At 42.1% G+C, this 21,261-nt stretch overlaps 1 protein-coding gene across 1 annotated transcript in view; it reads left to right on the top strand.

Annotated features, from left to right (window-relative positions):
- LOC136005647 (complexin-1) overlaps positions 1-21,261 on the top strand; it is a 106,288-nt gene that overhangs the window by 53,321 nt on the left and 31,706 nt on the right. The window contains exon 3 of the mRNA XM_065663296.1: positions 14,095-14,270. Within this exon, the coding sequence (XP_065519368.1) occupies positions 14,095-14,270 (176 nt within the window). The remainder of the gene's footprint in view (positions 1-14,094; positions 14,271-21,261) is intronic.

Here is a 21,261-nt window from a genome sequence, read left to right as displayed (position 1 = left end):
TCACCTTGGCAGAATGGAAGATAGTGGAATTCGGAGTTGTGTTAATCAAGATTAAAGGCTAAACCAGAGCGTGGTGCATTTGACAAGAGACAATCGCCAGGCCAAATATAAGACCTGCATTTACTGAATGAGGAGTCATAGGGGTCCAGATTCTTCACTCTCCAGCTACATGCTTGTGAAGACAACTTCTTCAGGTCCCTCTTCTATGGATACAGACTTCAAAGGACTTGCACATCAAACATTTCATACTGAGTCTACTTCTTGCCAAATTTTAATGTTTCTAGGTGAGATACAATCATTACAGAATAACCCAACAGTGACAGTTCTGAAAACAACCTCGCACATCTTACCCAGTTATCAGACTTCAAGCGTGAACAACAGCTCAGAGAACTTCTGATCAAGTCAGACATTAAGACAATTATTTATCTTAGCTTATTTTTTATTCTTTATTTTCTGTAAATGTATTTTCAGCCTTCCATTTGCACCTAAAGACTGTTAGAATGTGAAACTATGCAATATGTCAAGAACTGCCATGCCACTATGATCTTTTTTATTACCTTCTACAAATAAAGCCATATGTCTCAGTCTAACGAAAACTTCAGTCTTTGTTTCCTATGACAAAATTTTGGCTTCTCAGGTCTCATCTAAGCTTTGAACTCAGCAGGGTCCGACTGCTGCAGTATTGCTTCCTCTCCACTTTTTGGGGATCTTTTTGGTTTTGCAACTTTCTGAAAATAGTCTATTTTGTGACCTTCATGGAATTATTGAAAAAGCCAGGAAACCTTCTTGCTAGGTTCCGTAGTAGCAACAAGACCATGGACACTGGGCAGGCAACAGTATTTAAAAAACACTGGAGAGAATGTGCTAGTTCTTTCATGACCTAGTTTGTCCATTTCACATCTGTTTCAGCAGATTGGAATATCCCATGATGCATTCTGTGTTCTAGGCCAGGTTGGATGGGGCTTGGAGCAACCCGGTTTAGTGGAAGCTGTCCCTGCCTGTGCAGAGGGTTGCAACTGGATAATCTTAAGGTCCTTTCCAACTCAAATCATTCTATGATTCCAAGCTTGCCTACAGGTACCAGCACATTGTCAACTCCTTCCAGAAAATAATTCCCCTAAAGTTTCACTCTTCCTCCAGTGGAAAGGCTGCAAGTTGAGCGTATGGGGGTAGAGAGGAGACCATTTGTGCTGTGTAACTTTTGTGTGAATCAGAGACAGTGGGAAGCAGGAGCTGAAAATGGGCTGGGAGCATCTGCAGGGCTTCTTTGCCAGGAAAGACATAGACCTTTTGGAGAGGCTCCAGAGGACGGCCACAAAAATAATCAGAGAGATGGAGCACCTCTGCTATGAGGAAAGGCTGAGAAGGTTGTTCAGCATGGAGAAGACTCTGGGTAGACCTTCCTGTGGCCTTTCAGTTCTTACAAGGGGTCTGTAAGAAAGATGGAGAATGACTTTTTAGCAGTGCCTGTTGCTTTAGAATGAGGGGTGAAGGTTTTAAACTAAAAGAGTGAGATTCAGGGTCAATGTGAGGAAAAATTTCTTTACAATGAAGGTGGTAAAATACTGGCACGGGTTGCCCAGAGAGATGATGGATGCACCATCCCTGGAGACATTCAAGGTCAGTCTGGATGGGGTTCTGGGCAACCCAACAAATCTGTGTTGCTGTGATTCTGTGATTCCGTGATCCTGTGATCCTGTGATCCTATGATTCTGTGATCCTGTGATCCTGTGATTCTGTGATCCTGTGATCCTGTGATTCTGTGAACCCGACCTAGCTGAAGATGTTTCTGCTTGTTAGAAGAGTGTTGGACTATATAATCTCTAAGGTCCCTTCCAACTCAAGCTATTCTGATTCCATTACTAGCTCAATGATAGCATGGAAGTAGCTCCCTCAAGCCATGGTGATAGGCAAGCTCAGGAATGAATGACAGGGGGGAGTCAGACCAGGCATGACTGCTGGAGGGATGCAGGCAGGACTGCCTCAACAAGTGACCCCAGCGGAGTGAATGGCTGAAGTCTCTGAAGCAGCTAACAGAGATTTCTTGCTGAGAAAGTGCAGGGCTTTGAAGCACGTCTCACGTGAAGTTAAAAACACACTCAATCACAGAATCACAGAATCACAGAATGGTTTGGGTTGGAAAGGACCTGAAGATCACCTAGTTCCGACTCCCTTGCATAGGCAGAGATGCCTAACGCTAGAGCATGTTGCTCAATGCTTTGTCCAGTCGGACCTTGAACACTGCCAGGGGGCTTTTACCACTTCTTTGGGCAACCTGTGCCAGTGCCTCACCACCCTGACAGTAAAGAACTTCTTCCTTATATCTAACCTGAACTCTCCCTGTATAAGTTTAAACTTATCTGCCTTTGTGTTACCAAGGAAGCTCTTGCAGCCTCAAACTCCTCATTCGCATCTCCATGCAAAAGGACTTGCAAATTACACTGTTCCTGGGCTGCTGAAAGATGTGTGTAGACTATTGGCTGACTCTGAACCAGTTTTGTCAGTGCTCTGGAAGGGATTATGAAACAAACTTTTGTCAAACTTCAGGCATTGACAAAGAATCTGGTCACTTCAAATGTTGTTAATAAGGCTGCTGGGGTTATGACATGGATGATTTCAGAAGTCACATCTGTGAAGTAGTTTTTTATTCTTATTTTTTTTGATTGAGGGAAGTTTTTGATGGCTTCTGTTTTGAAACTCCTGAAGGCACAGTTTACCTTTTACTGTCTGAATTTAATTTTCCAGATAGATTTGTCTATTTGGGATTTTATTTATGTTCCATCAGTGTCCCATCCTAGATTAAACTCCCACAAAGAACTCAAATAGCTCAAGTTGCAGAGAGGAGAGAAATCTAGACTGACCAACGTATACAATATTTGTGTCTGTGAAAGTGTATATATTATGTTTCTGTCTGCGCCTGTATGAAGAAACTGCTGGGAGCAACACAGATTTAAAGAGTTTATTTCTGGGCATGGTGTGTCTGCAATCACTGTTATTTCTTGACTATGGAAGTTCCATAGCTTCTCATGAAAATTCATCTCCTCAACTGTTCATCCTGCCGACTGACCCTCAGGCTTGAGAAAACATGACGAATCACTGGGAGAAAATACATTTCAAATCAAGCAGAACTTGATTGTATACAATAAGATGAGGTTTACAAGCACCTAATTTGAGTAACAGCCCATTCTAAATGACATTTTTCTCTGTCTGCTAAGTACCACACCAGTGATACCACCATAGCTACCAAGAAGCATCACAGCACCAGTGTATTGCTATGCTGCTGTTAGCAGGCATCCACATTTCTTGTTATATATTAAGAAAATAAGTGAAGGTGCATTAGTTATGTCTAAGGAGTTCCTACCTTTTCTGATAAGTTAGTGATTTCACCAGGTAGAATATATTACAGCTGCTACACCCCTTGCTGCTATGTAGAGGCTCACAATGATATTTCATCAGAATAACTCAACTGCATGGGAAAGGCTTGTAATGACTGTTGATTTGACTGCAGTCTGTTTAGAACTTTTGTGTGGGAGGATGTCATGTTTCAGTGATGGTTTAGCTCATGGCCAGCCCCAGTGCCCTCATGCAGCATCATGTCTTCCTGACAGTAGGCAGGACACAAGGGTGTCAATTAGGCTGGAAAATACCTTTAAGATCATGAAATCCAACCATTCCCCCAGCACATCCTGGCTTTTATCAGCAATAATGTGGCTCTTATGAGGAGCATGTGAGGGAGCTGGGGGTGTTTAGTTTGGAGAAGAGAAGCCTCAGGGGGGACCTTATCGCTCTCTACAACTGCCTGAAAGGAGGATGGAGCCAGGAGGTGGCTGGTCTCTTCTCCCATGGAACAAGTGATATGATGAGAGGAAACGGCCTTAATCTGCTCCAGGGGAAGTTTAGGCTAGATATTAGGAGCAATTTCTTTCCTGCAAGGGTTGTCAGGCATTGGAACAGGCTGCCCAGGGCAGTGGTGGAGTCACTGTCCCTGGAAGTGTTCACTAACCATAGGACTTGGCAGTGCTGGGGGATGATCACTGCTCTGGCCCTGCTGGCCACACTGTTTCTGACACGCCAGGATGCTGGCATACTCCTGGTTCATGTTCAGCTATTGTCAAACAACAGCAGGTCCTTTTGCTCTCTGCAGCTTTCCAGCCACTCTTCCCCAAGCTTGTAGCATTGCATGGGGTTGGTATGACCAAATTGCAGGACCCGGTACCAAGCCTTCTTGTCTGTTATTGGTTTTGTTTTGTATTTTTTAATTGCCAAACACAATTTCCATTTCATGACAGACTAGAAATAGCTACTTGGCCAATAGGTATCTGTCATTCATGACCTGATAGAACTTTTTCTAGGCTGAAGCAGGTACTGCATTTTGTGACTAATTTGTGAAAGATATCAAATTCTGTTGTTGACCTGGCAGCCGTATGTAATTTGTATGCATGAGAGCTGGTGTTATTCTTACTTCTTATTGTGCTGTACACCTTTGATTTAATATACTTAAAATCTCTGTGCAGTGAAATGCTCACTCCAGGTGATTCGTGAGCTTCCAAACATCCTCTGTTGTAAAAAATAAGCATACTTCCTAGTTGAAATAGTTTATATCCCCTGATGGAATTTCATTCATTCCCTTTCTGCTCTGTGACTTCTCATTAAGCCTACAAGGCAGCACAAACAATAATTTTCTGATACATTAAGCGTACTGTATACCAAACAGCCATGATACATAGGATGACACCATTTCATGTCAGGAACCACAAGATAGTGGTACGTGGTGAGATGATTGAGACAAATGTACAAGACAAATGTGGGAAGACAGATGCTGCAGGACGGTTACCATCTACCTCTGACCTGGGGGAAAGTTTTGCAGCAGGAAAAATCCTGTGGCCAGTACAGCTGTCTTTTCACAGTGTGCTGCAGTTTGGTTTGGAAAGGTTAAAAATATCTCAGTTCCACACACACACACCTCACATTCTGCAGGAGATTGGTTTACTTTTCATCTGAGTGCATCATTCTACATCACAAACCACACTGAAGCACTTCTACCATTGCCTTTTTAGACACACAAGACCCTTAGGAAAGGCTGATTATTACTTCAGTCAATAGTAAAAGTACTACTCTTGTTTACAAACAGGCTGTCTGGAAAAGTCATGAGCTCACCTAAGCAGGCCCCATTGAAGATAAGACCATAAAAACAGCTCAAAGAATTATGTTTTTCTGCAGGTGCTTCAAAGATAATCTATATTTCAGACTTTACTTCAGTGTGCATATGTATTTAAGTAGCACAACTGCAATTCCAACCTTGTCATGACAGGGAATATCTGATGATGTACATGCAAAGCTCAATATGAGCAGGGCCAGCGGGCCAGCCTGTCCCACTAAGATACCTCGGGTTGGGGACACACTGTCTCCAACAAACCCAGTTCATCACCTCACTGGCCCAGACCCGTCCAAAGGTAAAAGGTAGGCTTTCACTCCTACAGACATTCCCACAAGGAACATTCAAATACATTGAATACACTGCAAATAAAAGACAGACTAGGGACGTCGTGGGCCCTCTCCAGAGCCCAGAAAGCCAACCGTATCCTGGGCTGCATCAAAAGGAGCGTGACCAGCAGGGCAAAGGAGGTGACCCTGCCCCTCTACTCTGCTCTCGTGAGACCTCACCTGGAGTATTGTGTGCAGTTCTGGTGTCCTCAGCATAAAAAGGACATGGAACTGTTGGAGCAAGTCCAGAGGAGGGCCACGAGGATGATCAGGGGACTGGAGCACCTCCCGTATGAAGACAGGCTGAGGAAGTTGGGGCTGTTCAGCCTGGAGAAGAGAAGGCTGCGTGGAGACCTCATAGCAGCCTTCCAGTATCTGAACAGGGCCTATAAAGATGCTGGGGAGGGACTCTTCATCAGGGACTGTAGTGACAGGACAAGGGGTAATGGGTTAAAACTTAAACAGGGGAAGTTTAGATTGGATCTAACGAAGAAATTCTTTACTGTTAGGGTGGTGAGGCACTGGAACAGGTTGCCCAGGGAAGTTGTGAATGCTCCATCCCTGGCAGTGTTCAAGGCCAGGTTGGACAGAGCCTTGGGTGGGATGGTTTAATGTGAGGTATCCCTGCCCATGCAGGGTGTTGGAACTAGATGATCTTGAGGTCCTTTCCAACCCTAACTATTTTATGATTCTATGAGTCTCCTTTCCCCATCCCACATTTTGTCTCTGTCCACTGCCAAAGAGCACCAAGTCAGTAGCTCTTAATGTCCTGCAGCTGCAGAAGGAAGGGACAGGAGGTGGTATCTTTTTTCCCAAAACTAAACCGCGCACAGCAGGCAGGTTCCTCAGCCTCCTTTCACCTAACTTCTGCCAGCTAGATCCTGCTACAAGGCAGCAAGAGGAAAAAGGAAAAACCTGGAAACAAAAACAGTTATCAGACTTCAGCACCCACCACTGTGCCCTGGACAGATGAAGAGTGCAAACCTGACTTACCTTCTGGAGAGACTTCATTATTCAATGATACTTGGAAGGCCACAGAATCTTGCCGTAAAAGTCTGTGGCTGCTTGGTGGAAAAGGACCTGGAGTGCTGATTGATGGAGCTTAGCATGAGCCAGATTGTGCCCAGGCAGGCAAGAAGGCCAACAGCACCCTGGACTGTATCAGCAATAGTGCAGCCAGCAGTGATCATCCCCCTGTACTGGGCAGTGGTTACGATGCACCTCAAACCCTGTGCTCATTTCTGAGCCCCTCACTGCAAAAGACACATGGAGGTGCTGGAGCAGATCCAGAGAAGGGCAAAGGATCTGGTGACTGCCTGGAGCACAAGTGTGATGAGGAACAGCTGAGGGAACTGGGGTGTTTATTCTGGAGGCTCAGGTGGGACTTTATCGCTCTCTACAACTACCTGAATGGAGGATGGAGCCAGGATGTGGCTGGTCTCTTCTCCCAAGGAACAAGTGACAGAACAAGAGGAAATGGCCTCAAACTGTGCCACAGAAGGTATTTAAAACATGTGTAGATTAGACCCTTAGTGACATGGTTTAGTGACAGCCTTGGAAGTCCTGGGGTAGAGCTTGGACCTGATGATCTGAAAGGTCTCTTCCAACCTAAGTAAGTCTATGATTCCGTGAAAAAGAAGAGAAAGCTCATATATCCAGGTTAGTGTTACTGTGGGTCTGAGATCTGGTCGGAAGAATGTCACCTGATTTCTCTACATACATGGCATAGGCAACTTCACTGTTCTAGGTAAAGCAGAATAAAAAGGACCAGTGCAAAGGAATAAATCATACACTAGCTAGAGAATTCACTTAAATATTTGAACTGGTAATTATAAGCTAGAAAGAGAAAACAGAAGAGAGACTTATCCATTTGTTGCACAAATGCACAAGTGCCTTTGAGATTAGATGCTGGGTTTTGCGCAAGTACTGTACTGCTCATCACAGTTGGAGAGAAACTGTCCCTATGCAGGGATGGGACTTCGCAGAGTCAAAAGCAGAGACAAACATTTTAGTTTATAAATTATGCCATTTATAAATTATAAATTATTAGTTTATAAATTATGCCATCAGGCTGGCAGAGTCTTGCTCTAAAAAAAATACTTTCATCTGCCAAAGAAGACTCCCCAACAGCTTGTGAAATAGGAAAATCATTACATTCTGTTAACATGGCTACCTCATTCAGTTTTAGGCTTCAATACCTATCTGCAGAGTGAAACATTGCTCTTGCACATGTTAGAACCTATTGCTACCTCAGAAAAAATCATTCCTTGAAAGCTCTATTTGATTCCACTTGGGTTTATACCAAGTTTAAAAAGGCTCTTCAACATTAGCCTTTAAAGTCTGCATTGGGGTGTGTAAGGAAATGAAACACTACTGTAGTGATGAGAAGAGGCATTTGTCTCCAAAAAGCTGGAGTTCCAAATACCTCCAAATAGCCTTAGATATTTCAAGTACCTTTACACAGAGTTTGCTCAACTTGCCAGCCTGTTTCCCAACAAGAAGATCTCTGAAAATGCAGTTTGTCTGGCTGGTTCCAGAAGGAGAGAGACTGAAGTAAAATACCAGAGACAGATAAACCTGAGTCTGGGGAGGGGGGGGGTGGCTGAAGCAAAGGACCCCGGGGATAGTAAAAGAAAGGATTATCTATCTAACCATGGACAGTGAAGCAAATGCTTGTTGTTCAGAACACTTTTCTGAAGAAAGAGCTGGGAATGACAAGGCCTGAAAGTTTTTTCATGTTATACCATGAACACAGACCAGGATGTGAAATAAGGAAAGCTGAGCAACAGTTACCATTCTGATGATCACCCTCATGTCTTGATCACTGAAATAATCATCTAGTGTCTTGTCACATTTCCGATTCTGTGAATAACTTCTCACTATTACCTCTGTATGTTTGTTCTAGTGCCATGTTTGTCACATGGGACAAGTCTCGGTGAAGCCATTGTTCTAGGTGCTGGGTATCCTCAGACCTTTGTGTTTCCTTCTGGGAATATTGTAAATCCCAGCATGAGCACTCACTGAACAGAAAGGACCAATTCAGTGAATTCCAGTAGGTTGAGGAATACTGATGCTGAGAAAATAGTAAGCTGACCAACAACCTGGAAAATGGAGATGGAGGAAAAATGAAAAGACCAAAAGCAGACGAAGCCTGTATTGCAGTGTAATGAGCACTACAGTGGCCAGCTAGCTGTTGATCACAGCCTTATTTACTGTTTTGCCTTCAACTCTGCAATACTTTGATAGAAGGTGAGACCAAGGGCTGGCAGGAACAGCATAAGGCTAATCCTTGCAGCAAGGGATAGACCAGACTAGTCTTGCATTCTCATTTGTTTGGAAGATAATCTAACCAATTTGTGTGAGGAAAGCGAACATCATAAAAAAAAAAAAATCCATACCTTCCTGTGCAGCTTTTTTCAATATCGTTAATTTATAAACAATGTAAACTGAGGCTTTGAGTGCTCCTTTTCTGCTCCTTCCTCATGCCCATTTGTGTTCTGCGACTACGTAATTTGCACAATCCCCATGATCCATGGCTTACCACTTGATGTGTTCAGATGGACTTCACTGGGATCCTTCAAATAACATTTTTCTGATGTATCAGAAAACTTAATGCTGAAATAGATAGGCATCTCACTGACTTGGAAATAATCCTAAAACCATAGCTTGGCCCAGGGAGCAGAAATGCATATAAACACTCCCCTTCTCCACAGTGTAAGACACTTGTGTTGAGTGGATCTGGAAAAGTAAACGGCAGTAGAGTTCCATTAAGTTCTTTGAGCTTTGAATTTCATTAAGAATTTCTTCATTTAATACAATGTTAATGATCCTTATCAGAGATCCCCACTGTACCAAAAAGACCAGAGAAACAGCATTTCAAAGATATTATGATCTCTCAAGTGAGCTCCTCAAGTGAACTTGGCATCAGCTCTTTGTTTATGAAAGATGAATCACTAATGCATTTCAGTAGGTGTATTAGTTATAGTTAATTAATAAATTGTTATGATTCCTTTGGAGCTGTTCAGTACTAATGTATGAACATTGTATTTTGTTCATGCAATTATCACTTTGAATTATCATGCATAGCCTCCTGAAGGGCTGTTACATTTTTAGTAAATGCTTAAAACTTTAACAGGAGGAAGTCAGGGGTCTTTTTTCAGCTGCAGTAAAGTGGCTTTTGCTTTTTTGATGAAAAATAGTAATCTATTTTCTAATAAAACTGCAGAAGGAAAAGGCCCTACACATTTTTTTCCCAGTTGAAGTAGTAGGAGGCAGATAGCAGAGGCGGCTTCATTCTTATTGCTGAAGAACTGTGCAAATATTTGCTGTAAAATTGCTTTCTATAGCAAGCATGGAGCTGTACTCTTTGGTTTCCAAAATATTCCTAAAATCATTGTTTGTTCCAGTTGTAAATGAATGAAGAACAGGCGTAGGGCTACATTTTCTATTCACAAAGAGCATCAGGTTCCTGTGAACACAGACAACTTAGGCTATTGACTTATTGTATTGAATTGAGAAAGATTTTTGTTTCAAAACATGATGGCCTGGTGCCCTATGGCCAGATCACTCTCTGTCTTCTCCTTTTTGTCAATGGAACAGAAAGACCAGGCTGCCCAAGTGGTATGGAATATTCAAAGGCTTTATTCTGACCAGTTGACAGTATGAACTGGTTCTCTGTGGGTAAGTTGTTTTGGTCTCATCCTTGACCAGAAAAAATTTTTGTCCGTGCAATTAAGGATTCTTGAACTAGCCCCAGTCTGAATAGAGGTATTTTGGATCACATTTTTTGTAACATAGAATCATAGAATAATTAGGGTTAGAAAATACCTTAAGATCATCTAGTTCCTACCCTCTCAGCATGGGCATCTTTTGCTCTTGTCAACTCTGATAACTTTCCGTTGGATTTTGCCAAACTCAGCACTGAGACAAGCGTTGTCTGATGAAAGCTGACTCAAAAAAAGTAAGAAATCAGAACTGCCTTAGATTATGCACCTCTGCAGAACAAAAAGTCTTCAAGAGAGACTGGCATCTAGATTCAGGGCTGTTTTACAGATGGAAAGACTGAAGAAAGGAGTTGTTTGAAAAGATCACAATATACGTAAGTCCCCATAAGGGACGTTCAAAGGTCATCTAGTTCAACCCCCCCTGCGCAGAGACATCTTCAACTAGATCAGGTTGCCCAGAACCCCATCCAGACTGGCCTTGAATGTCTCCAGGGATGGTGCATCCACCATCTCTCTGGGCAACCCATGCCAGTGTTTTACCACCTTCATTGTAAAGAAATTTTTCCTCACATTGACCCTGAATCTCACTCTTTTAGTTTAAAACCTTCACCCCTCATTCTAAAGCAACAGGCACTGCTAAAAAGTCTTTCCCCATTTTTCTTACAGACCCCTTTTAAAACTGAAAGGCCACAAGAAGGCCTACCTGGAGTCTTCTCCAGTCTGAGCAACCCTCTCTGCCTTTCCTCATAGCAGAGGTGCTCCATCTCTCTGATCATTTTTGTGTCTCTTCTCTGGACCCTCTCCAACAGGTCCATGCCTTTTCTGTACTGAAGACTCCAGAGCTGGATGCAGTGCTCTAGGGAGGGGTCTCAGATCACTCTGGAGTCTCGTATGGGAGATTCTCTATCCCCATTGTCATCCTTATGGCAGTATTAAGTTTGGCGCTGTTTAATTTTGGGGAGTCAGAAAAACTCATGGATGAATCAGTTGATTTTGCAAGACATTGTGGAATGGAAGTGAGTTGCACTAGTACTGAAAAGAATTCAAACAACTTTTAGATATCAGTAGCTTAGATCTGGCTGCAGAATGCATTCTCCTTACTTTCCATTTTATTTTAGGCTGAACTAGCTTCTTCATAAAATGCTGTTTAGTGATCATTTATCACCTCGTCTTAGCTGCAGAGGAGGTTACTGATACACTGGAAACACCTCTTTCTTCTATAAGGGTGAAGGAAGCACATCAAAACAGGATTGCTGTCCAAACATAATAAGTTTGGGAGCCTGATATTTCTTGTCTATATTTAATGCCTGGGAGAAGCTACACTCACACCGCTTGTGTCATCCCTGTTGGGAACTGAATTTCATCTTTGTGGTGAAAACTGCTTTCTCAGCCAGTATAGCTCATTCAGGTGTAATCAGCAGATGTACTGACTACTGAAGGAAGACTAATAATAGAGTGCAATGTTTTAAGAGCAGGCGAACAGAGGTTTAGTTTGCATTTTGTTTAAAAGAATCTCACCTACTTGTGTAAATTTGGTTGTGATGATGACGAAGTTTATGTCACAGAAGCCAGGTGGAAGAGTTTGAAAGCATCTCCATAAAATCAAAGGGATTTGGACAAAAATGCTTGGACAAGATCTGATTTGTAGAATCATAGAATGCTTTGGGTTGGAAGGGTGACAGTGGGTATGGACCATGAATATTCCAGTTGGAGATCATTTGTGATTCGTGGGTGTCTCCATTTATTTATCCAGTTTTCCCAATAGAATGGAAGTGTCAAAACGTTTGTGGTTAGCTAGCTGAATGAAGATAGTCATCTTTATTGTTATTATTTACCACCTGGAAAAAAAAAAAAAAAAAAAAGAAGTCTATACAACCAGATCTTGTCATGTCTAAAATGACCAGTTTCTCCATGTTTCTGTATGGGAGATGTAAAGGGGCCATTTCTCTGTCACTTTTTTGGGGTTTGTAGTGTTGCTTTTGGTTCAGGGCAGCTTTCAATTTAGGGGTCTGGAAAAACATAGAATCACAGAGTGGTTTGTGTTGGAAGGGACCTTAAAGTTCATCCAGTTCCAGCCCCCTGCAGCGGGCAAGGATATCTTCCACTATATCAGGTTGCTCCAAGCCCCGTTCAACCTGGCCTTGAGCACCACCAGGGATGGGGCAGCCACAGCTTCTCTGGGCAACATCTGCTTGTGTCTCACCACATGTGATCTGGAAAAGAAATGTGGAAGGGTAAAGTCATAGTATCTGTTCACCTCCCAAGGAATTCCTTGGTGGTTTTTAGAGACAGTAGTTAACTTGGTAACTGTCATCTCTGGAGCAATTCAGGAGGATCGTCCTGTTGCAGATGTTTTTCCCAAGAACTGATGTGGAATGCAAGAGCAAGAGCAGTCCTCTGGCACTGCTGGGACAATGAAAAGGTAATTTATAAGGGAGGGATAAGGGGTTGTGAAAACTTCTTCATTTTATTTAACCTCCAGTGGTGCCAACTAGCAATGATTTGAAAGGACTTTGACAGTATCTCCTTCCAGACTAAGCCTTTGAAAAGGCCCAATAACTTTGTCTTATGCAAGGTAAGAGATGTTAAATATACAACCAGCCACCTACAGTGTTCTTTCAGGGTGAAGGTACCTTTTTTAGTAAATGATGCATGGTGTGTACCTACTCCAGAGCAAGTCTAAAATGCCTCCCAAAGGATATGCATCTTCACTTCATCCTGTAACCAAGCCTGGTCCTGCTGTAGCCTTCTGGTGCCCTAATGATGAAGTATGACAGTAAATGCCCTTCCCTTTTCTCCAGCACCATCTTTCGTCTCCAGCTGGACTTTTGCCAGTCATTTGCCAACAAAAATGCCTCCGAAATACAGGGTAGCTGGATTTATGCAGCCATCTGGGGACAGGTGCATTTGCATGGATGTGCAACGGCTTTGCACAATAACAAAGAGCTGGCTCAGAAGCACATAGGGGCTGAAAATTTGAGACCAATGCGTATGCAGGGGTAGAAAGAGCACAAGGCAGAGCCAGTATTCTACCTGCACAGTAAGCATTAGAGGCAGTGGTGTCCAAGTGTAAATAAAAGACATGCAGAAATGCTGTTTCTTTCTGGTCTGTGATAGGAACCTCGAAATCATCAGCAGCTGCGAATGTCTGCTAATACTGTGTGCTCTTACGTCTTGTGGGATGTGTAATTTCTGGCAGCAATTAAGACTGTGATTACTCATCCCTGTAACTGAGATTTCAAATTCCTTTCCTAACCAAGGTGTTACTCCTTTCTGGATGTGTCAGCTGTCTGTTACATTAAAGATCCTCCAAAATCAATCTTCAGCCACTTGACTTTAGGTTAGACACAAGGAAGAAGTCTTTACTGTGAGGGTAGTGAGGCATCCTTACAGGTTGTGCAAAAAAGTGGTAAATGTTCTATCCCTGGCAGTATTCAAGGCCAGGTTGGAAGGAGCCTTGGGTCTTATGTTTTAGTGTAAGGTGTTCCTGCCCATGGCAGAGGGGTTGTAACTAGATGATCTTAAGGTCCTTTCCATCCCTAACCATTCTAAGATTCTATGGCTGAGCTGATGGAGTGAAAACATCATGCGGATGGCAGCTTACCCATTTCTGGACTGCAAACTGATTATGTTTCTTTCATGCAAGTCTACAGACACAGTGTCTTTCTCTTGCAGTCCTGCTTCTCACACCAGTGGCAGGTAACCCACCTGGTCAGACTGGGTGCACTAGCTATCCCCTGCTTCCATGTGGAGTGTACCTCCCCCACAGTGGAAGGAGAAGCTTTTCCAGCAGAAGGAGGTCCTGGATGTGGGGAAGTAAAGAGCTGGAATCATGGTGGTTTTCCCACATGCTTACAGGGCTGACTTTGTCTTGTGCTTTCTCTAGGGGCTACCAAAGACATGGGGAAGATGCTGGGTGGGGATGAGGAGAAAGACCCGGATGCTGCCAAGAAAGAAGAGGAACGACAGGAAGCTCTCAGGCAACAAGAGGAAGAGAGAAAAGCCAAATATGCCAAGATGGAGGCTGAAAGAGAAGTTATGAGACAAGGGATTCGAGACAAGGTAAGGGATCTGGCTTTCAGCACACACTGGGCATCTCATAATGCTCAGTGGAGAACTACAGGTTTCAGCTTTACAGCTGATTTGAGACCAGTTCCCTGAGTACCTCCATAGAGCCAGGTAATTTCTTTGTCATACTGAACTTTCTAGTCTTATGCACTGTCCCTCTAACTCTGTCCCTTCTGTATGGGGGTTTAAACACACCTCCCATACAGAAAAACCCTGTAAAGTTGAAATAGTTGATGATGAGAGGAGAAAAATTATTATTATTTTTTCATAATCTATGAAATGCTCACATTATTTTAAACATTAGAAGCTTCTCTGTCCTTTTGAGGATGCTTTCCAAGCTTACATTTCTGGTGTATAAGAAGGGTCATAATTCAGTGTGTTTCTGAGAGATACAGTCCAAGTATCTTTTGTATTGCTTGCAAGGCTTTCTTTGTATTGACAGGTGACAAATCTGCTCTAGTTTTCATATCTAGGCTTCCACTACACACAGGGAATTGATTAATCCGAAAGAAAAGTTTTGCTTATCTGAGGGACTTAACCATTGGCAAGCACTCTCTTCTGCTTGAGTTGATGATGTTCTTGTAATGACACAATTTAGTGTGAGAAGGAAATGAAAAAATGTGAGGATTGAGAAAGAGATTGAAATGTAGAAAACAGACCTTTACTAGAGAAATTAGCTAGATTTAAGGTGGCTGAACCCATTGCTACCATACATTAGCTTCTGGTGATTGGTGTGTGGAGGGAGAAGGAAGTTTTTCTGCCTCATCCTCAAGACAGGGTCAAAATTGTCTTTTTATAATAATATAGTTTTATAAGAAGAGGTCGTGGAGCTCAGATAACTTGGAAAGAAATGTGGGTAATGGTTGGAGGAAAGGTTTCTGATGATGAATGCCTGTGCGTTGACTTGCATCATATGACAGAGAACAACAGGAAATACCCGTAGACAGAATGAGGAAGTCCTGGTCAGTATAAGAGATGTTCCCTGTGCAGGCCTACCACTGCACAGCTTACAGTACTCTAAGAAAATGTCTGGGAGAAAGCCTCAAAGTCTCATCAAAAGGCTGAGGGAGGCTGTCCACAAACAAAACTGTGCACTGGGTCAAACTGACACAATCTTTATGATTCAAGAGGAAAGAAAGGTTAAGGATGAATTGCTGTGCTGGCATAGTGCATCTTGTAAAAAGAAATCAAGAATTGTTCAGCAAATCAAGAAATTCTGGATTACACTTCTAAAAAAACAAAAGGTACTTACATGGAATTATCTAAGTATGACACTGCCAAAGAAAGGTATTCATATGGTCATTTGAAAGAGGGTATTGGCTACCAGGCAGACACAGAAACCCTACCTGATCAAAATTCGTTGTTTCATAATGTATTTTATGACTATGTATCTAGAATAATATATTAATATAAAAATATCAATGTGTGCAGTATATGTTCAATGTATGTTTATAGGTTGAACAGTTTCTAAGCAATAACAAAGGTCTGCATCAAATACGAGGGGTGAAAAAGAGTATAATGAATTTCTGAGTTGCAGGCAGATGGTCTGATGTCTTATTTTCACTGGTCACTGTCTCTTCTGGTAGATCACTGAAGGGTTTCCAGAAGCAGATGAAGCTTTCTTTCTGTTGGGCAAACTGCAGTAAAAGCATTTGAAAAATCTGGGATGCACTCTGTTACAAATCCAAGGTGATTCACGTCTTCATGTGTAAGATGCACATAGCCTGAGGTTGGATGAAACATTCAGCCAATGGGGATTTCACTGGGATACTGTCAGCTATCTTGACTTTGATGAGTCAGGCTAAGTACTGAGTGGTGAAGGCTCTTGAAAATGGATTGACTCCTGAGCCATATGGCAACTGGTTGGCTCTGCAGAGGTGATAAACGGGGTACTTTGAGCAATGTTATTTCACCTCATTGAAATCTCTGGATTGGAACAGGCATTGAAAGCTTTTCTAGTGATGTGGTGGGTGATCTTTGAGATAATCAACAGGAATTCCTGTTTTGGGGAGTGCACCTGTATTGCCAAAACACCATTTAGTTTCCCATGGTTCTCTTTCTCTTGGGGATAATCCCAGGTAGCATGCATTTGAAAGATGAAGTTGCTTTCTGCAGAATTAGGAAAGATGGATAATGCCACAGAAAGAAGCTGTATTGGGTTTTAAAGATTATACATTTTTAAATTCTTGTTTTTAATTTTTAGAGATCTGTGAAAGAAGGCAATTACTTTGTCCTGACAAAAAGGTGGATTTGAAGATACACAAGATTGTCTCCAAGTACTGGTGGCTAGAAATGCGAAATAAATTTTGAAATAATAGAAAAAACAGCTAGATTATTTCCTCCATTACTTGTCTATTTAAAGATTACCTTAATTTCTCCACCAACTCCTGTAAAAATAGAAATACAGAGAAGGAGAAAACTGAAAAAGAGATTCTGTCTGGTATGTGTGCACATAGTTAGCATGTGGAAACTTCAGGTTTTAAATTCAGTGTGTTAAATTGAGGTAAGTATTTCCCTAGCTCAGCAAGGCTACCCTTTGGAAAAGGGTAGAATGAATTTAACTAGGGTTGTTTAGTCTGGAGAAGAGAAGGCTCAGGAGGGACCTTATCACTCTCTACAACTTCCTGAAAAGAGGATGGAGCCAGGAAGTGGCTGGTCTTTTCTCCCAAGGAACAAGTGGTAGGACAAGAGTAAATGGCTACAAGCTGTTCCAGGGAGGTTTAGACTGGGTATTAGGGACAATTTCTTCCCCAAAAGGGTGGTCAGGCATTGGAACAGGCTGCCCAGGGCAGTGGTGGAATCACAGTCCCTGAAAGTGTTCATGCACTGTATAGATGGGCTTTTAGTGCCATAGTTTAGTGGTGGCCTTGTCAATGCTGAAGCAATGGTTGGACGTGGTGATCTTAAAGGCCTTTTTCAACCTAGTTAATTCTGTGATTCTATGAATTATATAGCAATCATTTTTTTCTTTTTTCCCCCTTTTAAAAGTAGGCAGCATTTTCATTTGTAAATGAATTTTTAAGGATGACATTCAGACATGACACTTTGAAATATCTGGACCACCTCCTACCCAATAATAAAGTCCAGCATCTGGTACTGAAAATGGACTGAAAGTATGTAAAGAACATAACTGGGATGTACTCCAGCTTCCTTCTACCTCCAGATGCATATATGCAGCTTGTTTTCTGAGCTGATCTGGGCTGGGGATCTCAACACTCCTGCCAAGAATCCTTCAGTGCCCCTCTGCCTGGTAGGCCAGGTCTCACCATCCCGGTGATGAGGCTGTGGATAGCTGATATCTGTTACCTTGCTAATACCATCAGCTCGACATCTAGAGCAACCATCAGTGCAGTCTCCAGTGCTCTTAGGGGAAATACTGCCTTCTATAAATAGATGACCTTGTTTGTGTCATGTACCTGCACACCTCAGCAGCAAAAGGTAACTGCTTCATTCATGTAATGATCCATAATTACTTATTTACATGATTAATTATTTCCATCACTGTGACAGACCCAAGGCCTAAAAGAACCCTAGTACATGTTCTGTAATTAACACTCTACCCACCTTGGCTGCTAGTGAAAGAATGCCTGTAGTTTGGCTTCTTGCAAATCTTACACATGCTTTAGAGAGTCAGCATTGCTGAGCCTAGGCTGAAAAGTAGCAAGAGCTCAAGGCTATCTTCACAAAGATGGGTTTCAACCAAAAAAGATATTAGCACGGTGCTCTGTCCAAAAGACTTGGCTTCAAGACAGAATTCAGGTTTGGATTTAGGCCATACTTGAGATGGAGCATGAACTGCTTCAGTAGGTGCTGTATACTCAGTTCTCAAAGTAATAGGGGAAAGTGTCTCTGGCCCATTATGTCTTTGACCAGCCTTATGTGCTGTGAGGAATAAAGCAAAAGTTTAGTTCTACTAATAAGGATTCCTGCCCTCCGAGTTGAGCATGAAATCTGAATGAGAAGTATGGAAAGGTTTCAAATGGAAAATTCAAGTGCTGGAAGAATTATGGTTGTCTCTACAATTGCAGCTGACACTGTTGTGTGCTGTGTAAAGATTATGGCACAGTGCTTAATTGTATGGTCATACATTTATGCTTCCAGGCACTTCAGCTTTCCCATTCAACTGTTTCCTTAATAAGCAGATATTCAGTATTTCACCTCTGCCATGCCTTAAAATGTTGTTCTGAAGCTCATTTATTATGCAGTATCCAAATTCTGATGGTAACATAATGAATTCCCTCATTTGAGAGATTAATTCTTTGTTGCTATTCTTGAAATGCTTTCACTGAACATAGCTGATGAGCTCATCCTAAGCATGGTTTCTTGGGGTATTTGTCTTGGTGGGGTACAAAGGGTTTTGTTGATTTTCTCCTGTTGACAAAGTACAAAAGCAGAAGGGTCATTATGTGACTGAAGCCTTGGGGGCAGAAAAATGTGAACATTTTGTTGCATCAGTGAGCCTGCATGGCACAGTAAGAGATGCTCAGGACTTCCTTCTCCCTTTGTTGGCAATAAGGAAATGATGAAGTCTGGTGTTTGATGTTTGTTTCTTCATGCAGCGTATCTCTCACTGTGGGAGAATGTGCAGTCCTTGTTCTCTTAAAGTGTGAGTTCTTCTGCCTCTGGATGTGTGCCATTATTTTTTCCTGTTTTTCTTATGGGGTCTTTAAAAGCTTTCAAATATGGTTGGGCAGTAAGAGTCTCTGAAGCATCTGGAATTCTGCAGGAAAACTATGAAAGCTATTCGTTCTTTATAGGCATTTAAGACATGTAATTTCCAGGTCTTCCACTGTTTAAGGTAGGTGTTACTGGAATTTACTTCTAGAAAAGTGAGAGCATTTGGGTTGCTGGCACTGGGAGATGTCCTAAGTTAAACCGTTGCTTTTCCCAGTGGTAAACTGTTTTCTTTTTTCTTTCCTTTTTTTTTTTTTTTTTTTTTCTTTTTTAAATCTGATGATGGCTGAACTCACTTTTGGCACTAAACCATTCAGACAAGAAAGCAATCAGGATTTATAGCTGTAGTCCTAGATCCTTATGTGAGATAATCACCATGCAACATGAATTAATTATTTACTGTTCATATATCATTTGCATATTTTTATATAAAATTGGTGCCTAGCTGTGAAAATCCTGTCCTAGGGCAGGAAAAATACCAGAATGTGAAATGACCCTGTTCCACAGCAATATCAGACCTTTGAAACTAAGCTCCAAGCTCAGGAGTGCAAACTTAACTTCGGTAAAACTTTGTTGATGCAAAACCAGCTTCAAACTGTTAGCAAAACTCTTTGGTGTTCCTGCATCTATGGGATGTTTCATTCGTGTCTAACTTCAGATGCAGCTATTACCAAGGGCTTTAAAAACTCCTGTACAAAGGAATAAATTTTCACTGCCTGAAAATGTAATTTTGAACATGCAGCCTTCCTTGTGAGGAAGAAATATATGTAGTACATTTTTTGCTGGAGACTTATCAGCAACTGAAAAAAGTGCAAAAATTGTATTTGTATTCTTTGCATGTCAAAACAAAAGATTTTCCTCAGCAACAAATCATGTTCTGTAATTCAAATGACAGGTTTCATATCTCAGTGAGCAGAAATATTCTGTCTGTTCTCTTCCCTTTTTAATCATTGATAGTAAACCAGTGATGTGAATTTTTATTTAGCACTTGCAATATAATGGACCTGTGGCTACTGTTCAGTGTGTGGACCTTAAAATTGATTTTCAGGGATTAAAATGTATGCATTGCACAGATGGAGAGGTGTCAATTAACATGACTCTTCTGCTTCCACAGTGTCTTTTGGAAATCCAGGATTAAAAAAAAAATAAAGGAAAGAAAAAAATCCTTAAATCCTTTCTTTGTTTATTTCAGCGAAGAAACAATTTGTGCTGTAGACTAAGGAGTGTTTACAACTGGGTCACAGGCCTTCTGGCTATGAGAAAGCATTAGGCCTGGCTGTGACCTTCCTGGTGTGATGCTTTGCAAGATGGATATTATATTGTGCCTTCCAAGAAGTGGGCTCTGGAGTAGGTGGGAGCAGTCATGGTATCAGTGATGATGACACAGAGAAAAATACATTCTTTGTAGCAATGAAATCGTAGTCTGTTCTGGGTGAAGAACGCTGCAAGGACACTGTCTTGTGGTGTTTACTGTACTCCACACACATTTGATTCACTGGTTATAGAGGACAGTGGAACCTGGAGTAATTGTTGGAGCAAGTCTGGAGGAGGGCAATGAATATGATCCGGGGACTCAAACACCTCTCATATGAAGACAGGCTGAGAAAATTGGAGCTGTTCATCCTGGAGAAGAGAAGGCTGTGTGAAGATCTTGTAGCAGCCTTCCACGATCTGAAGGGGGCCTACGAGTATGCAGGGATTGTAGCGGTAGGACAAGGGGTAATGGGTTTAAACTTAAACAGGGGAGATTTAGGTTAGGTGTATGGAAGAAGTTCTTTACTGAGAGGGTGGTGAGGCACTGGAATGTGTTGCCCAAGGAAGTTGTGAATGCACCATCCCTGGCAGTGTTCAAAGCCAGTTTGGACGGGGCTTAGAGCAACATGGTCTAGTGGAAGGTGTTCCTGCCTGTGTCAGGAGGGGTGGAAGTAGTTGATTTAAGGTCCTTTCCAACCCAAACCATTCTATGATTTTATGATTCTAAGCCCAATCAGAGTTAGAAGAAGGAAAGGACATTTGCAGGGTGCTTGAAGAGCACCACTGCCACAGGTCATTATCATGCTGGTATTTGGCGACATTGAAGGGTATAAAGTGATTCGACCTGGACTAGACTTCTGACCTTCTGCCAGAACTTGCTCCCCAAACCAGTTGTATGCAAGGACGACTGGACTGGCCTGTGTTGCCTTTCATCTGGATTCTTGAATTTCCATAACAGTTTTCTTGATAGTTTAGAGGACAGTTCTTTAGCATCAAACTTGTTTCCGGACTACAGCGCTTTGAGGTTTTACTAAATCACCCACTTCTCTAACACTTG

The sequence above is a fragment of the Lathamus discolor genome, chromosome Z (assembly GCF_037157495.1).
Source record: "Lathamus discolor isolate bLatDis1 chromosome Z, bLatDis1.hap1, whole genome shotgun sequence".
In the NCBI taxonomy this organism is placed as follows: domain Eukaryota; kingdom Metazoa; phylum Chordata; class Aves; order Psittaciformes; family Psittacidae; genus Lathamus; species Lathamus discolor.
The sequence above is the reverse complement of the archived record's forward strand: the minus strand, read 5'-3'. Positions and strand labels throughout refer to the sequence as shown.